The sequence below is a fragment of the Lepisma saccharinum genome, chromosome 14 (genome assembly GCF_977018435.1).
Source record: "Lepisma saccharinum chromosome 14, izLepSacc3.1, whole genome shotgun sequence".
NCBI lineage: Eukaryota > Metazoa > Arthropoda > Insecta > Zygentoma > Lepismatidae > Lepisma > Lepisma saccharinum.
In genome coordinates, this window is record NC_139242.1 from 15,712,057 (window position 1) to 15,735,573 (window position 23,517).

At 34.6% G+C, this 23,517-nt stretch overlaps 1 protein-coding gene across 2 annotated transcripts in view; it reads left to right on the forward strand.

Annotated features, from left to right (window-relative positions):
- Positions 1–23,517, forward strand: part of LOC145998699 (solute carrier family 2, facilitated glucose transporter member 1-like) — a 69,152-nt gene that overhangs the window by 30,883 nt on the left and 14,752 nt on the right. Inside the window, exons 1-3 of one of the 2 annotated variants that reach the window (XM_083135181.1) lie at positions 1,772–1,894; positions 2,829–2,989; positions 4,627–4,751. In XM_083135181.1, coding sequence (XP_082991307.1) covers positions 1,889–1,894; positions 2,829–2,989; positions 4,627–4,751 — 292 coding nt within the window. In that variant the 5' untranslated portion in view covers positions 1,772–1,888. Of the gene's footprint in view, positions 1–1,771; positions 1,895–2,828; positions 2,990–4,626; positions 4,752–23,517 lie in introns of those variants that run through there. The other variant, XM_083135180.1, reaches the window with a different exon arrangement.

Below are 23,517 nucleotides of genomic sequence, written 5' to 3' on the forward strand. Positions count from 1 at the left end.
AGTGCGGCCATGTTGGCTGTATACAACCGGTTGCTATGGTGGTTGCTCAGCCGCCAACATAGGGAAACGCTATTCCGCGTTCTTGCAGTTTGGAAAGATGAGCCGAAAACAATGAAGAAAGGAGAGTTAGCACATAGGGAAAACCACTTTGCAGAGCTTTAGATACATAAGATAGGAAGGTGTCTTCGAAGGAAGGGTGCAACGAAAGTATGAGAGAAAAAGAATATGATATTATACAAAGTGCTACTCAGATGATGTCGCACATGTTGCGATTAGCACTTTTTCAAATGTCTACAGCAGTTTTCTTAATAATAACTTTGTGTGAGCGAAGAGATGTTTATGGGAGCCAAATCAAATATTATTTAACCAATGTGGTCTGTAGGCTTGTTACTAGGTAATCACGAGCACATAAGGTTTGAACACAATATGTGCAGTTTCCTCTATTCGTAACTATTTTGTCATTCTTATTCCAATTTATCACGCTCTTTTATGCAAAATACATTCAAATGAAAACAATTTGTTGTAATTAATAATGGTCTGCCAAACTAAAAACATCTTCAGGTCGATCCGAATTAACTAACAAGTGGGCGAGTTTATGTAACTCTGGAATTGATATTTCATGAGATTGTAGGAAGGGAGAGAAAATATTGAAATCCTCTAAACAAAAATATCAGCAGTGCTGATAACTTTGATTTAGTATTCACAACATATAATTAACTATCTCATATATATGAGATATATTAGTTTATCATTCTTTATTGTTACTTCCATTGTTGTTTTTTGCTGTTATTTCCATTGTTTTTACATTCCAATGTAAAATTGACAATGCTGTATTTGGAATTCTCTGGTAAATATATAAATCAATAAATAGAGCGAACGAAATTGCTAGACTAAAAAAATGATATTAGCATGAATTATGGGTGTCGGGAAGGGGAGTCGAATCGGTTCTTGGACACCCATCTAAATTGACATAGTTCATTTCAAGTAAGAAAAAAAAACAAAAGTTATTGTTAATAAGATAAATAAAGAAGAGCAGAATAACCAAAGTAAAAACTGCATTTAGTTGGAAAAATACAGAAACCAGGTTATGTGTTCTCATTCTACAATTTAATTCAAGGAATAAATGGTTTTACAGTTTCCAAAAATTAGTGTTTTACATGAGAGGTCACAAAAGCTTTAGGGCTAAAATTTAGCCTAACTTTTGTGGGTAAAATTCAGTAACAATCTAGAATAACTATGCATTTCAGTACATCAACTACATGAAATGTGAAAAAATTAAAAACAGTTGTGCTATTCACTTATCTGGTGGATCGAGTAGAAGAATCTTCCGAAGGATATAATAAAAATAATAATTATTATTATTTTAATTATATTATTATTATTATTATTGAATTGGTTCATATCCATGAGTTTATATCAGTCATTGTATAACAACAATCATAACCGTAATAGTAACAATTATTACTAATATTCAGGGCACCGGAATCAGTTCTTGCTGCAGCATTGGACATTAATTTTATTTTTTTAACAACTGTACAAAAGTCAATCCTTTAGGACGTGAATTCCTATTGTAAACAATAGAGGAAGAGGAACAAAAACAGTTCATGTATTAGATTTGTCTCCTGTCGGTGAGCAGTCAGTTGATTCCAGGTGCCAGCATTTCAAGCCGACAGGTTTATCACATGTTTAATCTTCCGCTGGATAGTCCTGAAATGCCCAAAGCGATATGCATACCTTGGAAGAGGGGTGAATTTCCCAGAAGCGAGAAGATAAGCTTCTAGAGAAGAATTATTTCCTATTCCTGTCAGTTTACTATTGTCAGTTGTGTACTGTGATAAATAAAATCACTAAGAAACAATTACATTATTCAATCCTTGATAATCTATAAATGAAAGTAAATATTTCCAGTTAGTATTCGCTTATTTACATGTTACGATTATTCAGTATTTCCGGAAATTTAGAAAAATATTATATTTTGGTAAGTGCTATTCCTTTAAGATGTAAATGGGAACCAAATTTCCTGAAACAACAGACGTCACAGAGCTTGTGTGTATATATATATTTACTTTGGATGGAGTATTAATGCTAATTAATACAGATGTTACCTCAATATGCATTTATTATTATTATTATTAGTAGTAGTAGTGGAAGTAGTCGTGTCCATTCATTGTGGTTCGCGTTCAGGTTGTTGAATGAAACCACTTTAGGCACACTTTAGGCACTGCTAATACTACCACCACAGACAAAGAAGTATGCTCTTTGTCTGTGCTACTTCTAGTACACTACTACTATTCAAATTTGTCAATGGCCTGACCACCCCTACAATCATTTCTGGGGATATATATTGACTATGGACTAATATAGCCCTACACATATATTCGTCTGAGTGAGAAAATCCATTGTACTTTTTTTTAATGTCCAGTGGTGTAGATGGCAGGAAATGTGCCTGATGTTTGCAATTGCACACAAAGCAGAAACAAAGAACCATGTGACTTCACGTTCCTTTACTCGCCAGCAAGCCTATGGTAACTAAACCGAAGAAATCGTAAGTTCCGACCAATTGTTTGTCGGTCACTTTCTTGGAAAATGCCTGCTTTTGTTTCTCCATTTCTTCTTTAACTTCTCGTCTGTAAGCAACCTGTATTTTATCTATGTATTCTTCTGAATCTAATCTTTCCAATGGTGTAAGATACATATTACATTTACTTTGATAAGCTAAGGTCACAATTACTACTGATCTACATGTTTGACCTACCTGAAATTTGTAAATTGAATTTTGTTACATTTAATAAATAAATCCCAAAATGTAAATTTCTTTCTCTTATTAGATAATCCAGGAATTCTGCAACCTAACCATCGCTACTAACTATGGCATCTCCATGACCCAGTCAAACCTCACAATTTTGTGGTCCTCCATTGTTTCCATTTTCCTGGTTGGTGGAATTTGTGGCTCTCTTACTGGTGCTTGGATGGCTGACAAATTTGGGAGGTAAGTAGCATAAGTAGCAGGGTTGTTAAAGTTCCAGGAATTTTAAATAAATTTAATTCTGGTCCAGGAGAGAAAATCAGTAAGCATAAATGAGTAATCTGTGAAGTATTTCAATTCGGCACAGGAACCTTTTTTCCGGATGAACTTAAATATGGTCCAGGAACCTTTTTTCAGGATGAACTTAAATATGGTCCAGGAACATTTTTTCAGGATGAACTTAAATATGGTCCAGGAACCTTTTTTCAGGATGAACTTAAATATGGTCCAGGAACCTTTTTTCCAAATTAATTTAAATACGGTCCAGGATCCTTTTTTCCCAGTCAATTTAAATACAGTCCAGGAACCCATTAGAATTTATGGGTTCGCAGACCTTTAACAACCCTGGTAAGTAGTGAAAGTTTACTTGCCAGAAAAAAAATAAAAGTGATAGCTTACATAGCCCAGTTGTTGAACCTATGATTCAAAATAAGTGGCAGCACTTATTGTTGTTGTGGTTGTTGTTTTGACATTTAATTATTTTTTTAAGACAAACTATTAGATTTTCAGGTTCCGTGAGATTGTAAGCATATGGTAGTGTTATATCACAGACATTTTTCATTCACATTGTTCTATTTTGGGATCAATGACATTGGCATTACTTTGGGGACTTAACTTTGAGGAGCAGAATAGAACTTGGTGCCTACCTTGGAAAGGGGCAGCATCTAAAAGTTTTCTATTTCCATTAAAATAGCAACCAGAACTATTTTGCTAAATAACTGTTAAATTCATAAAATCATAAATTGGTTATTACTTTGCTCCTCAGGTCTAAGGAGATTAAAAAATTACCATTAATTTGTAAATTTAAAAAAAAAAAAATTTGGAGAGGCCATTATCTCCTCACCAGGTTACACCTATGTCCTCATTTTGCACAAATTAAAACCAATTTAACTCTGTATGATAAATACAGTAGCTCTCAGCCTAAGATTTTTGGGGACACATCTGCATATTTGAAAAACTCACACTTGAAAAATTTAAATAGTTTATGCAATTTTTCACAAACATATTGTGTTAACTCAAGCTCATCATTCACCCATACTTATATGAACCAAAAACAAGACATATCAATATAGTTGTTTTGGAGAAATAATGTGAATGTTATTGACTTGAGTTGTTGTTTTTAAGTCCACTTTATGCACAGATAGGCTAATCAGGACTGGACCTACAGTTTAAAGTGGGATCCAAACCACTATGGGCCTCCACTGGGTATTGAACGTTGCCCCTTGATTACAAGGCAACTGCGAATGTCAGTGTTCGGAAAGTTACTTTTTAAAAGTAACAGGGTTCCAGTTACTTGCTTCAAAAAGTAAGAGTTGCAGTTACTCGTTTTAAAAAAGTAACTGAGATACTTGCAAACACTGGTGAATGTTATGGTCACATGGTCTTGGCCAAATATGTACCAGCCATCTTGGAGGGGTTACATGCACTTGGCCAGAAATAGACCAGCCAGGTTAAAAAATGTTAGAATACAACCTGATATATGCATATCATAAACAATTTCAAACACACTATTGTGTATGAATTATTGCAAAACAGAGATGAATATTAATGCTATTTTGTTACAAAGTAGATTCTAAATGTTACATTTTCCTTCTTTCCAGGAAAGGAACAGTGTATGCAAATCATGCAATCTGTTTGCTTGCTGCATTTCTATTTGTGTCTTCAAAGCCAGCAATGTCAGTGGAAATGTTGATCCTAGCAAGATTGCTTGTAGGCTTGGCATCTGGTAAGTTATTATACTTGTGGTCTGTACATTATTGTTTAGTTATTACAATTATGTAATTTTATTGCCACAAATGTGCTCTTCAGATTTAGTAATTTGGAATATTTGTAATTGGTTCAGTAAAGAGTTTTTGGATAATGCAACAGTAGGGAACAGATTTATGCTCAAAATGCTATTTGTTAATCTCAGAGCAACATTGCCTCGAACACATTGTTTGTTTTTGTGACTAGTTATATCTATGTGTAATTTAAGATGAAGTTTGAAATCATTTAATTTTAATTTCATTCCTTCTTCCATTTAACATATATTTATTATGCTGCATGTGTGATATACATATAATATTTAATGATGACTGTTTTTATTTTTTCATCATATTGTCTATTTTTTCCATGCTTTGTTGTGAGCTTTGATATTCATAACCCCACTCCACATGAGCTGTTTTCGCCTGCCAGGTATAAAGAGGCCATCTTGCTCGCACACCCACTCAGATTTTAAATGGTAACATCTGTTTCAAAAGTAGAATTTTATGAATTTATAATTAATTAATAAGGATTGGTATTTTGCAAGTTATTATCAACTCTGCTAATGTAACTAACTATATTCTACATTGGCTAATTCATGCTTTTGCATACCTAAGCACATGTTCCATGTCTGCTAGTGGCAACTACTTTTAGATTTATTTCTGCATGTAAATATATTAATTTTTATGTAATATTCACATAAGTTAAAAGTGGATTTTTTTGTTTTGTTTTTGCTATGTTTGATTTTATCCCAGTGTGAATTATGCTATACTAAAGTACAGTTAAAATTGAATTTGTCATAATATTGTGTTTATGAATATAAGAATATTTCAGTATTTGCATAATCACTTTCTTACTTATACTATAGATGTGCAGTTGTTGACTTTGTAGAGTGAGACTTCAGTATCCTTTTCATGTTGACAATTTTTAAAAGTGGCATTTGATATCTTATTTTTTGCCTTCTTTTATATATTTGGTTTGATATGAATCAAATGTCAGAATTTAACACAAACCAGTTTCATATAATATTGCATTAACATTGGGTTCATTTTAAGTTTGAAAGTAAATGGTTCACCATAATGTACAGTAGGCACTACTCTTTTTTTTCAGCAATATATCTCTGACCACGAATAATTCAGCAAATTAGATAGGTATGCATTTGTATGATAAAATATATACTTTCTCAATAGACAATAGCACAGAGCCATAAATTAGAAAATGTAAATTCAAGAATAGCTCAAAGGAAACTTAGAATTGAGCATAAAAGAATCTTTTGATATTTTATTAACAAAATGTAATTCAGGATATCAATTATTACTAGAAAATTACAGGAGAGAAGTGCAGTACTTGAATCATAATTTTTCATATTTTATTATGTTCAAAACAACAAATTACTATAGTACACAAAGATATTGCAAAACGAGGATAAGCAATGTGCAATAGAGGAAAGGAATAAGAAAAAGAGACATCAAAGGAGATATGCTGTAACCAGCTGATTACTGCAGCATCCTTGTTATACTCACTAAATGAAATCTGTTACAAGCAGTTCAAATATTCCACATAAACAAGAGAAACACCAATGAAATACAGTAAATGTTGTGATTTAACATCAAAGTCCAGAATCCAATGTTTTAATACCTCTGTAAAAGTTGATATATGCAAGGAATGTCTGCATGTGTGTGCGGTGTGCATTATAATTTTTAATTTTTCTTGTAGAGAAGACAAATAACATTCACAAATCCAATTTCACATATTGCTTGTGATGGAAATGTAACAAAATTAGAATTAGTGACTATATTAAAAATATCCAACAAAATGACACAATGAGTTAATGTTTATTGTTATTAATATGTGTAAAGCATATTGGGTAGAAAATGAAATATAATGCAGTGAAGTATTCTGTGGGTATTAAGATTGTGGGCAAGGAATATTGAGAAAATATGTACCCGCTACTTATTCTTGTGTAGTTCTAAATGATTATGGTTAATGCAAAGTTGCATGAATTTTGCAAGTATTTAATTGATAGTGTTTTTTTTTTTTGTCCTCGTGAAGTTTGTATCTTGTAGTGTCAAGTTCATTATTTCAGTTTTGGAAAGTTGTGCATTTGTTACATGATTAGTGTAAAGCCCATTATTCACCCCTCCCCCTCCCTCCTCGAAAGTAACACATCCATCCCACACACGTTTTGTGATGAATTCTCTTTGGGTAGACAAGCGTTCATGGAAAAATTAATAACTTGTTTTGGTAACACTTTCATATAGTGGAAACTGATTTCTTACTTTTTACATAAGAAAGTACTTACGAAAATCATTTTCTTTAGTGTTGTTGAAGTTCAGGAATGTAGTTTTGATCCATTTTAATGCGAAATCAATTGTATATCTGCGAAAGTATCTCTCCGACATGCTATTGCTCCTGCCGCCATTTGCTTTCTGCACGTAAGCACAATGTTCCGTGTGTTAGATCGCATAACCCCCAAGTAAGTGTTTCAAACCACGCCGTGTTTTCACTATAAGATGATGTGTGGAGGATGCGTCGTAAAATGCAATGAATTTTTTAATTTTTTAAAACTATGCTTACCTAACCTAACCTTACGGGAAATGGTTTGTGGGGCTAACGTCAATGGTTTGTGGGGCTAACGTCAATGGTTTGTGGGGCTAATGCCAAATGGTTTGCGAGGTATTAGCATAATTTCAAATCCGGGCATGAAAGTAGGTATTTTTCGGTGAACAAGGTTGCAACACTGCAAACACATTCCAAAACGACAAAACACTGGCACAATGCATGATGAACCAGTACGCTATCGCCATATTGTGCATTATAAAATGCAAAAAATGAAGAACAGTAGTACTCATAAATGTAAGAAATAGACATTATTTCAGTTAGAAATTCGTTATTACACCTAAAGAAATGTTCCGCACTGCAGAATAGTACGTTAGGAATGTAAACAAGTGTGAAAGAAATGATTTATAGGTGTTTCTACTATACGAAAGTAGTACCCTTGTTTTAAGTCCTTTATCCACACATATGCTAGTTGGGACTGGATACAACATTACATTGAATCCAAATGAGTCTTCCAACAACTGATTCTATAAAATGTAAGAGTTGTTAGAGCAGATAATTTATACAAATGCCGTAAAATCTAATGAGAATGATTCATACATTTTTCAAGTGAAGCTGGCAAAAAAGTTCTAGATGTACTTCTTTTCAAACTGACAGTAATGCTAATAATAGTGTCAATGGTTTCATGAAGAGCACTGAAGTTTAAATTTTCCAATCTACCTCTGTTTTTGCATGTTCCTCACCACCTTTGTTGTGGTGCCTGGGTGTTCCCCATTACCTTGCCTATTTATGCATTCTTAAGACAGTTGTTGGTTTGAATCCATGGTGGGCATAATATGGATACTTCTGTGCAATGTGAGGAAGGTAATCGCAAATAACCACAGATTCACCAGTCGATTGATGGTTACAATACTGCCAAACTTGGTATATGGAAATTTCAGAATTTCGGAAATCCAGCACCAAATCATTAAAATCTGTCTTGCCTGATTAATGAAAGTACATAAATACACTCATGAGGCTCAAACCCAGTACCCACAGCACCTTCACCATTTCATTAATTGTTTACTCACCCCCTCACAGCTAGATACACAATGTTAAATAGTGGAAGTTCAATAATAATTAATTCAGCAATCCTTCCATCCCCCCATTTTGTGCAAAAAATAATTGAAGTGCTAGATAAAATATATTTATATCCTTTATTACTCATTATATTGTCAAGTTCAATCCCCCCCTCGCTAAATATCCCATGATACAGTGCATGTCGTGAATTCCCATCTCAGAGTACCTTGGTGAGTATATTACTGCTAATGTGAATTTAACCTGTTCGCTGCTTTTGAAATTTGAAGAAAATACCAAATTTAAAAATCTTAAGTGAGACACTACCACTTTCTAAACTACGAATGTGGTGAAATTCTAATCATGTATGTAACTTAGGATTGTGGCATCTGTTGTTATCTTGTGAGGCAACAGCGAAGTAATAGATGCTAGCATACTTTTCATTTTTTTTTATTTTTCCCTTCCTCAATAGCCAAATACTTGTTTCTTTCCAACTTTGTGACGTTATCAATTTTTTTGCTTACTAATCTAATTAAATCATTTTCCACCACACCAATTGCATACTAGGGTTTTTGGTGATCTCCTGTTTTACAGACTTTAATCGAGGCTTTAAAGATAAGCATAAAGATAGACATGGCAATATGCCACTATTAACTGATAGCAGTTAAGTACAGACTACAATGTAGCCCACCCCTATGATATATATTTAAAAAAATCTAAAATCCTAATTGCACTGTATTTTGTACTTGTTTAATTTTAAATTAATTTTTTTGGGAACCTAAATGTTTTCAAGGTTTCTCTTTTCAACCCTCTTTGTCATTATGGAGTCACAGGTCATTTTGTGTAAGCAGGTAAAATATGACTAGTTCTTATTCTATTAAAGTATTTATGGTTTAATATACAGGGTGCTCGGAAATTCCACTTTCAAACTCCTAGGGCAAGTAGAAGGGACTGAGTAGACAATATTTGGAATAGGAACCCATGTCCGGAAACATTCCGTTTCCGTGCTACAACCATGACAATGTGTCGGATGTACCTGTGTTGGTATGCAACAGGATAGGCAGTACATGACGTCAGAAGATCACCTGATAACATAAAGTGTAATCATTTATTACAACCATGTCAAATGAGGTGTTACGTGAGGTACAGAATTGAATGACGTGTGACTCAGTACATAATACAAACAAATTTATTTGGTAACAATGTCAAGGGAACAAAAAAGAAACGTACTATTCATTGATCACAATAACACTTGTGTCGACAGTGGAACGCAACAATTTGTTTCTGTCTTCTGCATTGGATGTGTTGCATACGGCACAGCTCAACTACAACAGTGGCTCGATGTGAAGACCACCAACGTTGTTGCACACATTGTATCGACGAATCATGTTCCGGTGCACTCGCTCAATCACACCTGGTGCCCCGTCAATCTCTTGTGCAGCAACCCCTCTGTCTCTATAAGAGTCTTGTACACCATACTCTTCATACGACCCCGCAAGAAATAGTCCTATGGCGTTAAATCCGGCAATCGTGTGGGCCACGTGGTTGGACAACCTCGGCCTATTCACAAACACGTGAATGGGGCTCCAGGCAGGATACCATGGCAGGGTAGATGTCACGTGCAATCAAGTGATCTTGTTACGTCATGTATTACCTACGCGGTTGCATAACAACACAGGCACATCCGACACATTGTCATGCTTGTAGCACAGAAACGGTATGTTTCCGGACATGGGTTTCTATTCCAAATATTGTCTACTCAGTCCCCTCTACTAGCCCTAGGAGTTTGTAATGGAAATTTCTGAGCACCCTGTATACTATGTGAATTAGTAGCAGTCATGGAATGGTACTATAGGTAAGCAAGAGATCTGCTAAAAAGTTATTAAATAATAAATAATAATAAAACAATATTGTAGATTCAGTGTGTATGGCTTATTGGCACACACCAATTGTTTATGTAATGTGTGTGTGTGTTATATACTTAGATTTGCAAAGTGTTGTCTTTATTAATTGAGCATATATCTGTGATTTTTTTTTTCTGAGGAATTCTTGTTGGCTGCTTGTTTGTATCTAATATTTGTCAATTTGTTTTTCTTATTCTATATGGAAACATCATTAAAGTGTAAGAACTATGGAAAGTTATGCATCAGGCTCCAAGAAAGAATAAGTTTATTTTGCAGTTGTTTACTTTTTTGTATAGCATTTTGAGATTCTGTTCCCTCCTGTCCCAATATTTAATACTTTTTTTTCTGTTGTGTTGCATTTGTTTCAAGGATTTATCTGTTAAAGCAGTGTTGCAATATTAATAGCATATGTGCTTCATATCAGTAACTGAAAATGCAAGCATATGTGCAAGTATTGTAAGGCTGGAGATGTATTTCTTATATTGTGGGTATTTCCTTGAAAAAATCTATGCATGAAAATAAGATTTTGATAAAATTGTAGCTCCAAATATTATCCACAAATTAGTTGACAACTTGTGGGTTTCCAGATCTGAAGGGCATGGTAGGCTATTATGGAGAATTTATAGCGAAGTGACTGGCAAAACGTGTCGCTTGACGATTCCACTAATGAAACACAGGCTTGTGCAGCCTGTCATGCTGCTGTGTGAAGCATTGCTTCTGATTGGTTCGTTTCCAAGCAGCATGCATCGTGTGTTGCTTCGGTCTGAAATCTCCCATAAGTTATATTTAGGAGAGTGGGCACCCTCCTGTCTCACTCTTAAGTTGTGCTGAAATGTTGTAAGAACCTAAATAATAATGAACATGTCTGTTTTCTTCCCTCTTCTTGTTTAGATGAAGTCTCTCCAAGGGTGTCTACAAACCAGTGGCTGTGTTTGTAGACACATGACATGACCGCAGCTGATGTAAACATGTTTCCCTTTATTCAACCACTTACGTTGCAGCTGTCCGATGCTTTCCCTTGGAGGTGAAGAACAACCTGTTAACGCAAAACGTGAGTCACGTGGTGGGTATGAACACAACTCCGTCATTAAAGGCATTGATGTTCTTCGTATTCTATGAATTACGCGAAAGTTCTGTGGATCATCTTCAGAGCAATTTTTTCAGAAATTGATTCATGTCTGGAATGACAGCAGGTGTACCAGGAAAGTGACAAAAACTACTAAAACTACTTGAGGGTACATCTTAATTCAATAATACAAGTACTGGTAGGCATTGATAGTGTAAAATTTGTTTTCGTGCATTTTTTGCCATTATAATCTTCATTTCTTGCAGTATTGAGGTTTTGATCTTTCAATAAATTTCGCATTGGTGAGTGAATTGAAATTTTAAAAAGTAGAAGCTTTGCAGATGGTACTAATGGAAAGCTGTAGGCTAATTGAGTTTGAAGATAATTTGATGTGTATTAAGCTTGCAAAGTATTTTCAGGTTTGATGGTTACTTTCTTTTTCATACTTTTTTGGAACTACAATATGTAATTGAATATTAATTTGATGCAGATATGCTCTCATTAAATGAAGGGCTCAGGGATACAGCCAAGTATCACACTGATGGTCTGAAGGTATCGACCAAAGTCAGTATGGGCAAACTAGATGGGTATCTGCTGGAACTCTTTTATCATCAGGAACTCTTTTTATTTTCTGCTGCTTCTTCTGGGCCTGGATCCCCAGAGGTTTAAAGATTTGATTTCAGCACTAAGAGTTCTTGTAACCACTAGCGGTGCGTTACAAATGCCCCCCCTCCCAGGGAGAAAATTTGAAGAAATTTTACAATCAACAGATAAAAGTCCACTAATAAATTCCTGAAAAAAACTTTCTAATAGTCACTTGGCTTCTCCAAGTAATTCACTTCTTATTTTTGAAGAACACCTGTAAATTCGTAGATTATCAAAGTTGACACGGTTCATTGTCTAGTCCTGGGGTGAACAAACATCACTGTGTTTCGAACATCCATGGCTAAATAAGGTGCAATATATACTTCGAAGAGCTTAGCTATAGTATTATTCTTCCTTGAGCTAAGCTTATGATAACAAACAGATGCAACTGGAACGCATTGCCTTTAGTTTTAAATTTTCATTTGATATTTCTAGTGCGGTCCTTTGCCTTGGCCATGAATAGTTTCTGGTTCCAGTTTGATATTTCCGGGTCTGCTTCGTTAATAGGCCAGTTGAAATGATCAAGAACTTTGTTAGGAATGGGTCCATTGAAGAATAATTCTGAAGGAGCATAGCCTGTTGCTTCAGATACAGAGTTATTATGTAACCAAGATATTTCAGTTAAACATTTGGACCAACTTTGATGTTCTTAATGGCAGAACAGTCTGAGCAACCTTAAAATTTCTTGATTCGTCCTTTCTATTGTATTACTGCTTGGGTGGTAGGCAGTCATGAAGAAATATCTTATGCCTTTCTTTTCAAGGTAGTCTTTCCATAGTCCTGAAGTAAACTGGCTACCCCTGTCTGACAAGATAGCCTTAACCTTGGGTAAGTGGAAAAAGTATCCTCCCTCCATTACATTTATTTTCTCTCTTGCAGTCCCTCGCTGTAAAGGATAAACTGGGACAAACTTTGTACCAACGTCTACCAGGGACAAGATGTATTGGTGTCCTTGAGATGAAGGTAACTTTCCAATGAAATCAATGGACAGCAGTTGGTGAGGATCCTTCTGATTTATGTGCAGCTGGTCCTTAAGAATTCCTAGTTTATCCATCTTAGTCTTAGCACACGTGAGGCGAGGCAATCTCCGACATGCTTAACTACATCAGCCTTCAATTTAGGCCGAAAATATCGGGTCTTAATTCATCTTAAGGTTTTGGCTAGGCCGAAATGTCCCTGCTCATCGTGATTTTCTCTCATAACTTTCTCTTTGAACTTTTCTGGAACACACAACTTTCACGTTACTTCATCTCCAGAACTCTTCCTAAACAAAAGGTTACCATACATTTGGTATAACTTCTTAACTTTTGTCTCTGCAGGAGAATCTTCTTCCTTCTTTTGTTCTGGGATTTTCATGAATGGCCGGCAAGTCATCAGCTTCTTGAGCTTCTATCAAACTTTCCACCTCCTCTATTTCATCTCGCTCCTGCCAGATGTAGTTTACATGGAAATTTCTGGTCTCTGCTTCCTAATCTTCATTTTCCGCTAGATATCTACTAAGCACGTTGGGTACTAAGTTCTCTTTTCCTTGGATGTAAATTATTTCAAAAGAATAGGACTGCAAGACTAGTAAGACGGTAATTCCAGTTTATAGAGTTCTGAAACCATACTAATCCATGGTGGTCAGTATCAATCTTGAAATGTCTATCTTTCAAATAAATTTCAAACGTATTCACTCCAAATAAAATGACCAATCATTCAAGCTCATGAATGGAATAATGCTTTTCATTGTTCTTTAATTTTTGACTAGCGTACTGAACAACAGTTTTGTCTTCTCCTTGCTCTTGAAATAGGATGCACCCTAAGCCTTTAGTTGAGGCATTGTTCTGAATACAGAACTCCTAATCTAAATCTGGCTGCACTAATGCTGGAGTACTGACCAATTCTTCTTTTAACTGAGTAAAATCTTGTTCTTGTGCTTCACTCCAATTCCACTTGGTAGCTTTGGAAAGCAGCTGCACCAAAGGTCCTGTCTTTATGAATTTTCTTCTCCAGTTTGCTAATCTCAGGGATTTTCTAATGTCATTTTTACAGGTAGGTCTTGGGAACTTTAGAATGGCTTCATTCTTCTTTGGATCAACCTTGATCTGATCACCAGAGATTAGATGTCCTAGATATACTAGTTCTCCTTTGACAAAATTATATTTTCTTAATTTTACCTTTAGACCGACTTCTTCCAGTCTGCAAAGAACTTCTTCTGTGTGTGTTAAATGAGTTGGAAAATCCGAATTTAAGATAAGAAGATCATCAATATATGCCGTTAAATAACTTTCAGTTTCAGGTCCAAACACACAGTGCATAACAGATACAAAAGTAGAAACTCATTTGATAAGCCATAGGACATCTTTAAAAATTCATATTGACGTCCTTTGTAGGAAAAGGGCTGTATATTTTCTGCAATCTGCTCTTAGGGGAATCTGCAAGTAACCTGATGCAAGATCTAAACTAGTGAAGTATCGTGATCCTCTGAATCGGTGTAATGATTCGTCAATGGGTGGAATGGAGCTCTTAGGGACCACCATGATGGCATTGAGTGGATGAAAATCCAGACAAGGCCGCACACTTCTGTCAGGCTTGTCAACCACTAATAATGGGTTCAGATATGGAGAGACAGATGGTTGAATGATATTCCATGCTTTCCAGAGATCCAATTCCTTTTCCAATGCTTTTCTCTTAGATATGGGTGGCGATAAACCGGTTCAGAACTATTCAGTACCATCTTGCATTCAGCACTTTCCGTGGATCTTGGTTTTTCTGAGAATACCTCTAGGTACTGTAACAGCACATTGAATAACTCCAGCTTCTGGGAATCTAGCAAAATATTTATCATATCGACTTTCTCTTTGAGAGGTCAGTGGGTTTATACATCCAATCCACTTCTTGATCTTGGATTCTTTATATATACCGCAGTATATCAATATTCAAAGAATTCCCTTATCTTTGCTCAGGAGTTTTTCCAAATGACAACATTACCATATTCTTCCTGAAGTTGATTTCAACCTCGTGCTGTTTCATGAAAGGCATTCCTAACAGAAGATCAGTTCCAGGGCTTAATACCATTAAACATATTGTTTTAACGCATGCAATCTCCACTTGTCTGTGCCACTGGGATAAATGCTTCAGTCTTTCCTATAGTACCTCCTTTATTCTTTTCTCAACTTTTTCTTATCTCTCGCTGAGAAGTGAGGTGGATTTATTCTATTCCGGCCCTAAGACCTATGTCAGTCCTTTGCTGGGCAAACAGTGCTTGCAGCTCATTCCCACGCTTCTCTTCTTCCTCTTTCTTTCTCTTTTCTTCTTGACTCTCAATTATAGCTTCAAGCATCTCTAATTCATTAGTCAGTTTCCCTTTTCTCTTGATCTCTTTTCTCCCCTACTTCCCTTCTTTCGTTATTTTGAGTTTCGATTAAGGATCTTAGTTCCAATAGATCCTCTTTCTCTTTTTTCTTTATCTCTTCTTGGCTCTCCATTAAAGCTCTTGAGAGTTTCTAATCCTTTCTTTTCCTGAAAAACTATTAAGGATCTAAGTTCTAACAGTTCCTTTTTTCTCAACTTTTCCGCCTGAACTGGCTCTCTTTTGCGCACTTTCTTTTCCTCCTGTTTCTCTTTCTTTCTGCACTCTTCATCTTCATGTGTCTCTTTCTCTCGGCACATTTCTTTCTCAAGTTTCTGTGTCTCTCGTCGCTCTCTTCCTCAAGTATCTCTTTCTTTGTCTTCCATATCTTTTATTAGCCATTCCAATAAACAATGGTCTGATGGAGGTCTGGCCAGCAGACTTGGTTCTTGAGTCTGCGGTGCATATTTGCACGTCTGGCATTTAACTTCTACAGCAGAGAAGGAAGTCTGATTATTTCCATCACAGCTCCAGTGAACTCTGTGCTGGCATTGGCAACACTGGAAATATGCTGTCTCTTCTCCCAGGTCTTCGCAGCAACCAAATCCAGATTCCGAATCCATAGTCTTCCTCTCTCTGCTTCTTAAATTCGTACCAGTAAATTCCTTTTCCATAATCAATACAGTCCTTTCACTTTCACTGGAAAATCCTTAGATTTAACTTTCACTGATCAGTTAGTTCTTTTAAGAGCCACAATGCACAGTCTCTATCGACTTCTCTTCATTTCACAGTTCTGTAGGTCCTCACGTTTTGGATGTCAATTAACTTTTGGAACGTTCTGTGGGTCGAACCACAACCCTGCAGCAACAACCGTACTTAGTCTTAATGCAAAAGTTTTGCCCTTATGCTAACTCTTCCAGTCGGTAGCACTAAAACTCAAAAACCTCAAGGCCTGCTGGGTATAAAATTTTATTGCACTTTGAACACAGTCTTTTAGATACACTGTTCACTATACCAATACTCACAGATGGCAGCACACACTGTTATCTACTGTACAATACACTGGACTGCAATAATACCTTCCGTCAATAGGCAGAGTTCACTTGACGATGCCTCAGCTACTGGTCTATATGGGGTCCACAAAGGCCTTACTCGTAGAGGGTTGATTTCATACTCATAGGAGGAACGAGGCCTCTGAGGGTACACCCAAGTCGTAGCTCAGCATCAGACTTAATGCCCGAAGGTACCACCTCACAGCCAAAGCCAGGACAGATGGGTTAAGGAGCCAAAGGGTATGCTCTGGCCAAAGCCAACTATCAGACTGATGGTCTGAAGGTATCAACCGAAGTCAGTAGGGGCAGACTAGATGGGTATCTGCTGGAATTCTTTTCTATTCCCCTGTTTCTTCTGGGGCTGGATCCCCAGAGGTGCTTGCCAGTCGCTGGGTGGTGGGGCATGGAACTACGTGGTGGAGTGTGCGCACGAATGCACACGAGCATAAAGAGTGCAGACAGCCGACCGGGGAACTACGTGCACTTGACATATTGCTATGCACATAAAAACTTACTCTGAATATAAATGTGTGCTAACCAAAGCAATATACAATTATTACACATTTACAATAAAATAAATAAGCCTCGCAGGGCTTAATACCATTAAACATAATGTTTTAACAGATGAATATTTTAAATACAAAATAAACAAACCACACAGGACTTTAATTAAAGCAAAAACAAATGTCAAAAGATTTAAAGATTTGATTTCAGCACTAAGAGTTCTTAGATGAAGTGTGAAAGTATATTAAAAATATATAAATTATGTTTATTACACATTGAAATGTCACTTCTAATGTGGAAATGTAAGCAGTGTGGAAATTAATTCTCTTATTTGGTGGTGGGGGCAGGGGGGGGGGGGTTGTGCCATCCTGGATTCTGGTGTAATGGGAGATGCATACAATAATAATAATAATCTTTGTTAGTAGACCCATGCTTTATGTGGGTATGGACATTGTATGGTTATTAACTAACCAAATGTATATATTTATTTATTATGTCTTGTTTATCGTGGCGAAGTTAAGCCTTTGTAGCCTTTTCTTCCACTTAAACATGTTAACATTGAAATTCTAACACATGAAAATTAGAAAAAAGAAACATTTAAATCATTACATAAAAAGGGAAATATTGAAAACAAAGAGAGAAAAATATAAAATTACAAAGAAAAAATACACACAGGAATAAAAATATATGACTTTGTAATTATTTGTGATAAGAACATTAAGTATAATTTTGATTGCTTGTCCATGCACTGTGTGCATTTGAATAGTTCTTAGTTAGCTAAATTGATTCAAGACAAAACATGACTAAATAGAAAAAAATGGATGAAAATGATATGATGAGAAAGAAAGCAGCTCCTAAATTGTGATAGATGACAAGACGCCAATATTGAAAGCAATATATGTATTATTCAAAGTATTTTTTCATTTTTCAACTGAATTTTTAAAATTTATGAAGCCTGTGACAGAATTCTATCAATATAATATTTTTGCTAATATTGTAAGAAATTTCTGCAAGAATTCTACACAGGTAAAAGAAAGTTTCCTCAGTACAGGCACATACATACATACATACATACATACACACACTACTGTCGTTGAGGACAATTTGAACTCAAGATCAACTCGTTTGAAATTGCATCAAATTACTCCCGTTCTAAAATGCTCTCTGGAACAAATCTTTCACATGGCATTGCATCGTCAGTTTTCAGTATATTTTTTTGTCTTCCTCCAAAGATGTATACTTGTTTTCAGCACCAATCTTCAGCTCATTACTATACATTAATTTTTTGTACAATAATGAACAAGAAAACATTTCTTCTCATTTTTTACTTTATATTTGTCAGCAGAAAGCTAAACAATGGCACAGTGAATTTCTCTTCAATTTGCCTTTAATAAATAACTAATCCACACAATATGCTCCCAATAAATACTATAGTATTATTCTCTACTTGAGCTATGATTGAACAGAATATATATTTCTTATATATTTTGTAGGCTATTTCGGTTTTTTAATTACTTTTTCTATTTTGTACATAGTTTATGTGCAATTTATTATTATAAATAAAGGAAAAATATATAATATTGTTTTTTATAAAGAAATATTTACACATGAGGGATAAACATACAAAGCTTCTACTTTTAAAAATATTCACTTAGTCTATCAAATTGGTTATTTTGTACAAAAGAGCACTTTAATTCTTACTTATTTTCCAGCCAGTTGTTTGGAAGATCAGCTGATAATAAGAGTTGCTTTTAAAGTGTATTTTCTGTGTTATTGTAATATTGATGAAAGTCTTACTCTTTCAGCTGTTATTACATACAGCATTTTTGAATAAAGAAAATACTTCTTGTAACATATCATTTGGGACAATTTACATTGCAAAAAAGTAAACACTAGTATCTGACATACACTAGCAATGTTTTACTAAGTTCTTGTTTAATGTATCCTAAATTAAAACCAAGTAATGAAACATCAAATTATCAAAATATAGTTAATATCAGTTTGAAATCATGCCTACCAATTGCATTTAATTTTCCTAGAATTCATTAAGATTTCCACAAATATTAAAGTCAATTCCAAATTTGACATTTCATATCTAAGTCATACTATGGGCCATCAGCAATGTATTAAATGTATTTTACATGAAAGTAGTTCTTATATTTGCATTTACAAATGTAAATGGATAAATTCTGTTAGTAATGCTACTTCAATTTTTACGAGATTTATTAATGTGACTTTTGAGTGTTATTCTGTTGTTAGCAAAACTGATAAGGAAGAGATAAATGCTGAAAAATAAATGTCAATGATTCTGCAATACTTTGACAATATTTGTGTTTTCAGTTAATAAGTAAAAATCCTGTCAAGAAGCAAAAGGCACTGGAATCAATATAATCCCATTGTAGGCGTACCTTGTTATCACTGATTTTTTACAAACACTTTATTTTTTTGCAGCCTCATATTGGAAAAATTACATAATTTTTAACAAGGGATGGGATAAAATAATCTGTACTGTATCAGTGTTGGCCAATATAGGTATAACCAGGAGTAGAAAAATACAAGGCACCCGGTTGCCATGGCACCTGAATTTTTCAAATTCAGTTCTAAAAATCTATATCTTATTTTGCATTCGCTTATATAAATTTCCATTACCTTTAAAAGAAGAAGAATAAGAAACAAAATTAAATTAGAATAATAATTCTAGTTAGTTGAATTCGTGGTTTTCTTACACTGTATTCTCCCCCCCCCCAAAGAAAAGACTGACTCCTGAGAAAAAGTGGCTCATGCCTGAAATATTTTGTTTTTTCTACCCCTAGGTATAACAGCATATATATGCTTATCAAATAAATATAATATTTTTGTAAATAATGTGGGATTTAGTGCAAAAGTTCTTTAATTTTGTAATTAAATCATAAATACCAAAATATATCAACCCATTACTTGATGAGTTCTCACCTGTGGAGTGACAAAATGATAGTGTTATTTTTGTTAACCAAATATACGTAATAATAAAATCCTTTTAATATTTCTTTCCGTATTCAACAGTTGAAAATTACTGGAGAAATGTTCAGCTCTTACCTGAAATTTTCTCTTAGTTCTTATCTTTCTTTATCTGCAGGATTGTTGTATATTGTTATAAAATGAATGTAATGTGCTTTGTATTCTTAATTGGGTAGAACATTTTTGTTGTCCTGGTCTTTTAAGTGTGGTTTGTAAATTGAGCAGTGAGTGTAGTGATTGCCCTTTTTTACTTTTAATTATATCAGCACAACACCTGTCTTCACTTCTATGCCATTTGTTTGTTTACACCCTTTTTACCATTTTGTATTTTCTATCATTGAATTAAATGTTCTTCTTTCCTAATTGTTTCTATGTATTATAATTGGCAGGTGGTTGTTAATTTGTTGGCCATGGAATTTAAGCTTGCAAATAACAGAAGAAATTGTTGAAGTTTGCATGAAATGTGTACTGAATTTTGTGTTAAAAGACAACATGACATTACAATGCATCGTGCATGCTGGATTTACCTGGGGAGAAAGAAAACTGTATTATGAGACCATACTCTGATTTGTTACATTTCACATTGACATGTGGAAAATTGCAAAGAGAGTTTGCATATGCATGTGATAAGATGTAAATATTTATATCTACTCATGCTGAATTTTCTTACATCCATATCTGAGAAGCTTGTAAATTGTGTCATATAACATAACGCAATTTACACAGGTGCGTGTGTGTGAATGAAAGGATGAAGGACCAGAAAGAGCCACCACCTTTTACCTGCAATTGAATGTGTTTCCTGTTTACTTCTATCTCTCTCTCCCTCTCTCAATTTTTTTTTCCTGTACACACCTTAGTACCATTGCAGTTCCTGGATGCTGTGCATGGCCTGCTTATTCAATGTTGCTATTTGTTTTCTCGATTAATTATCACATGTAAAATACCAATACCACCTACACCATTAACCCTCTGACAGGCATGCTGGGGGACTTTGTCACCCCACAAACACGTTTTCTTTTCTTTGCCATGTTGAGACATGATTGGCACCATCCTGCCATCTGCTCTAATATTCTTCCATTGGAGTTTCTGCTACCGAGGGAGGAATGCACCATTCTTCTGTCTATGTCTACATACCAGAGGCACATTTCCATTTGTTTGCATTCTTGGGGTGACTGAGTCTCCCCACGTGCCTTCTCGTGTAACTAAAATTAGTTACTATTATTAGTTTTATCACAGATGACTATTATAGCAATGAAGTTTTATTTTTATTTAATATTTCTATCGATTCATCATGCCATTTATCGGATAAACAACAACTTCTTATTGTATGCATGAAAAGAATTGAAAAAATCAAATTTATAAACATTTGTAAACACAGAGACAAGCATAGTACATAAGAACCTTATTTTTGTGCAATAGAAAATAATCAAATATAATAAAAATGTTTAAACTAAAAGATACACTTATTATGCAAAAACAACAACTTATTATTGTATGAGTGCAAAGAAATAAAAATTTGTAAATATTTGTAAACTCAAAGACACACATAAAGTATGCAAGAATCTTATTATTTTACAAGCGAAAATAAATAAATAAATATCATAAATATGTAAAAACACGGATACATATATAGTATGCAAGAACCACAACTTTTCATTGAATGAGTGAAAATAAAAAATATTTGTACATTCAAAGACACAAAGAATGTAAGAACATGTCTAAACAAAGGTATTCAATTATAAATGTATAACAAGCAAATTTGTAAACTAAAAATGACTGGGGTGACAGTCCCCTGCATGCCTGCTCATGTTATAAAAAAAAATACACCCGCCGGAGGGTTAAGAAATGGACTCATCTATTGGGTTGACTTATATGTACAATTTTCGATTTTCTCCATAACTGTTGCACAGAAATAAAGTAGTTGCATGGAATAATTTAGTTGGCTAGATGGAAAAGAATATTCATGATTTCGATGTTGAATTTTCTTGTATTAAAGCTCATTGATAATGAGCTTAAAATCTATCCATTTATTATTGCAATGAAAGGAAATAAATACATATAAACTGCCAAATAATCTTATCAATCAGTTCTGAATTCATGGTACTTAAAGGTATCAGTGTCTGCTATCTGGATATTTCTGAGAATTTAAAGATGGAGTGGCTTACTTGTCTTGGGCAGCAACTGGAATTGCATTTAGGAAATTGATGATTGTTCATGGTTCTGTATTTTTATAACACGCATCAAGTGTATATTAGGACTGTATATTTCATAATGCCCAAAATATCTTATTATAGCTAACATATTTGCCTTGTAATCAAAAGGTCCTGGGTTCGATATCCGGTGGAGGCACAGTGCTTTGGATCCCACTTTAAACTGAAGGTCCAGCCCTGATTACCCTTTCTGTGCATAAAGTGGACTTAAAAAACAAACTCAAACAATCTTATTATAGCTTCTTAAATTGGAATTTACATTAATAAACAAAAACAGATTGCCCTGTGCTCACCATGTAACTATTTTATCTCCCACCTCTGGTGGTGGTGAGGCCGGCAGTCAGTAGGTAGACACTGGCCCTCATTGGCTGTTATGCCACGAGTTATTTATTAAACAAAAACAGATCACTTTGAACCTTGATATGAGAGAATGCATAAATACCATGTGGTTCATTCATTTGGCTGCCAGGAATTTCTGGATGACTTTATTAGCTAATGAATGGTTAACATATCAATACAGTACCAATTTTTCCTTGATTTCTAAACCAGCCTCTACTTTATTTTCTATTCAAATATTTTTTTTTTTATGTCCTTCTTAATGTTCTGTCAGCACTAAGAAATAAGTTCAGACACTGTGTGCAGGTACACTTGTACAAATGGCAAGTGCACTAACAATTAGGTTATGCAGGAACTTAATATCACAAGTAAATAAAAAATTATCATAACCGTGAGTAGATATAAATTTGAATCAAAGTAATTTTGTTTGTGTTTATTTGCACGAGCGTAATTCACCGTAAGTGCATGATCTGTTGCATTCGCATGCAAATATGGTTGTATGTGTTGTGCTTCAACATTTCGTTCACCTGAAAATGTTTATCCTGTCTCTTCTATCTTCTCTCAAATTTGAGTGAACTAAATGCAGAGAAACTAGTACTCACTTTATCCATGACTGTTTTTTTCTTTGTTCTATTAACTTGGAACTTGTTGATGGTGGCCACTGAAATTAATAGAACAAAGAAAAAAACAGTTTTGCAGAAAAAGTTAAGTTCTAGTTTCTCTGTATTTATCTACTACCCTGTATCTCACTTCCCAATTATGAATTGAGTAAACAAAATTTTCGTTTTTCTGAAAAGTTGAAATCATTGTTTAAATAGAAATGAATATGTTTTGTCAATATATTTACTTATAATTCAATTAATTTTGACAAACCATCTTCAGCTTTGAGAAAGAAATTTATTACAAGACAAGGAAATATAAAATTGTGACCTCACTGGTTGGATTTATAATTTTGTTTTTCAATAGTAGTGGTGCTGTGGACATGCCTAGTGTGGTTGCTACTGTTGAAATGCATAACAAATTCAAACAATCTGCAAGATAAGTCGCAATAGTGTACACTGACTTGTAAACAAATTTCATTATGAA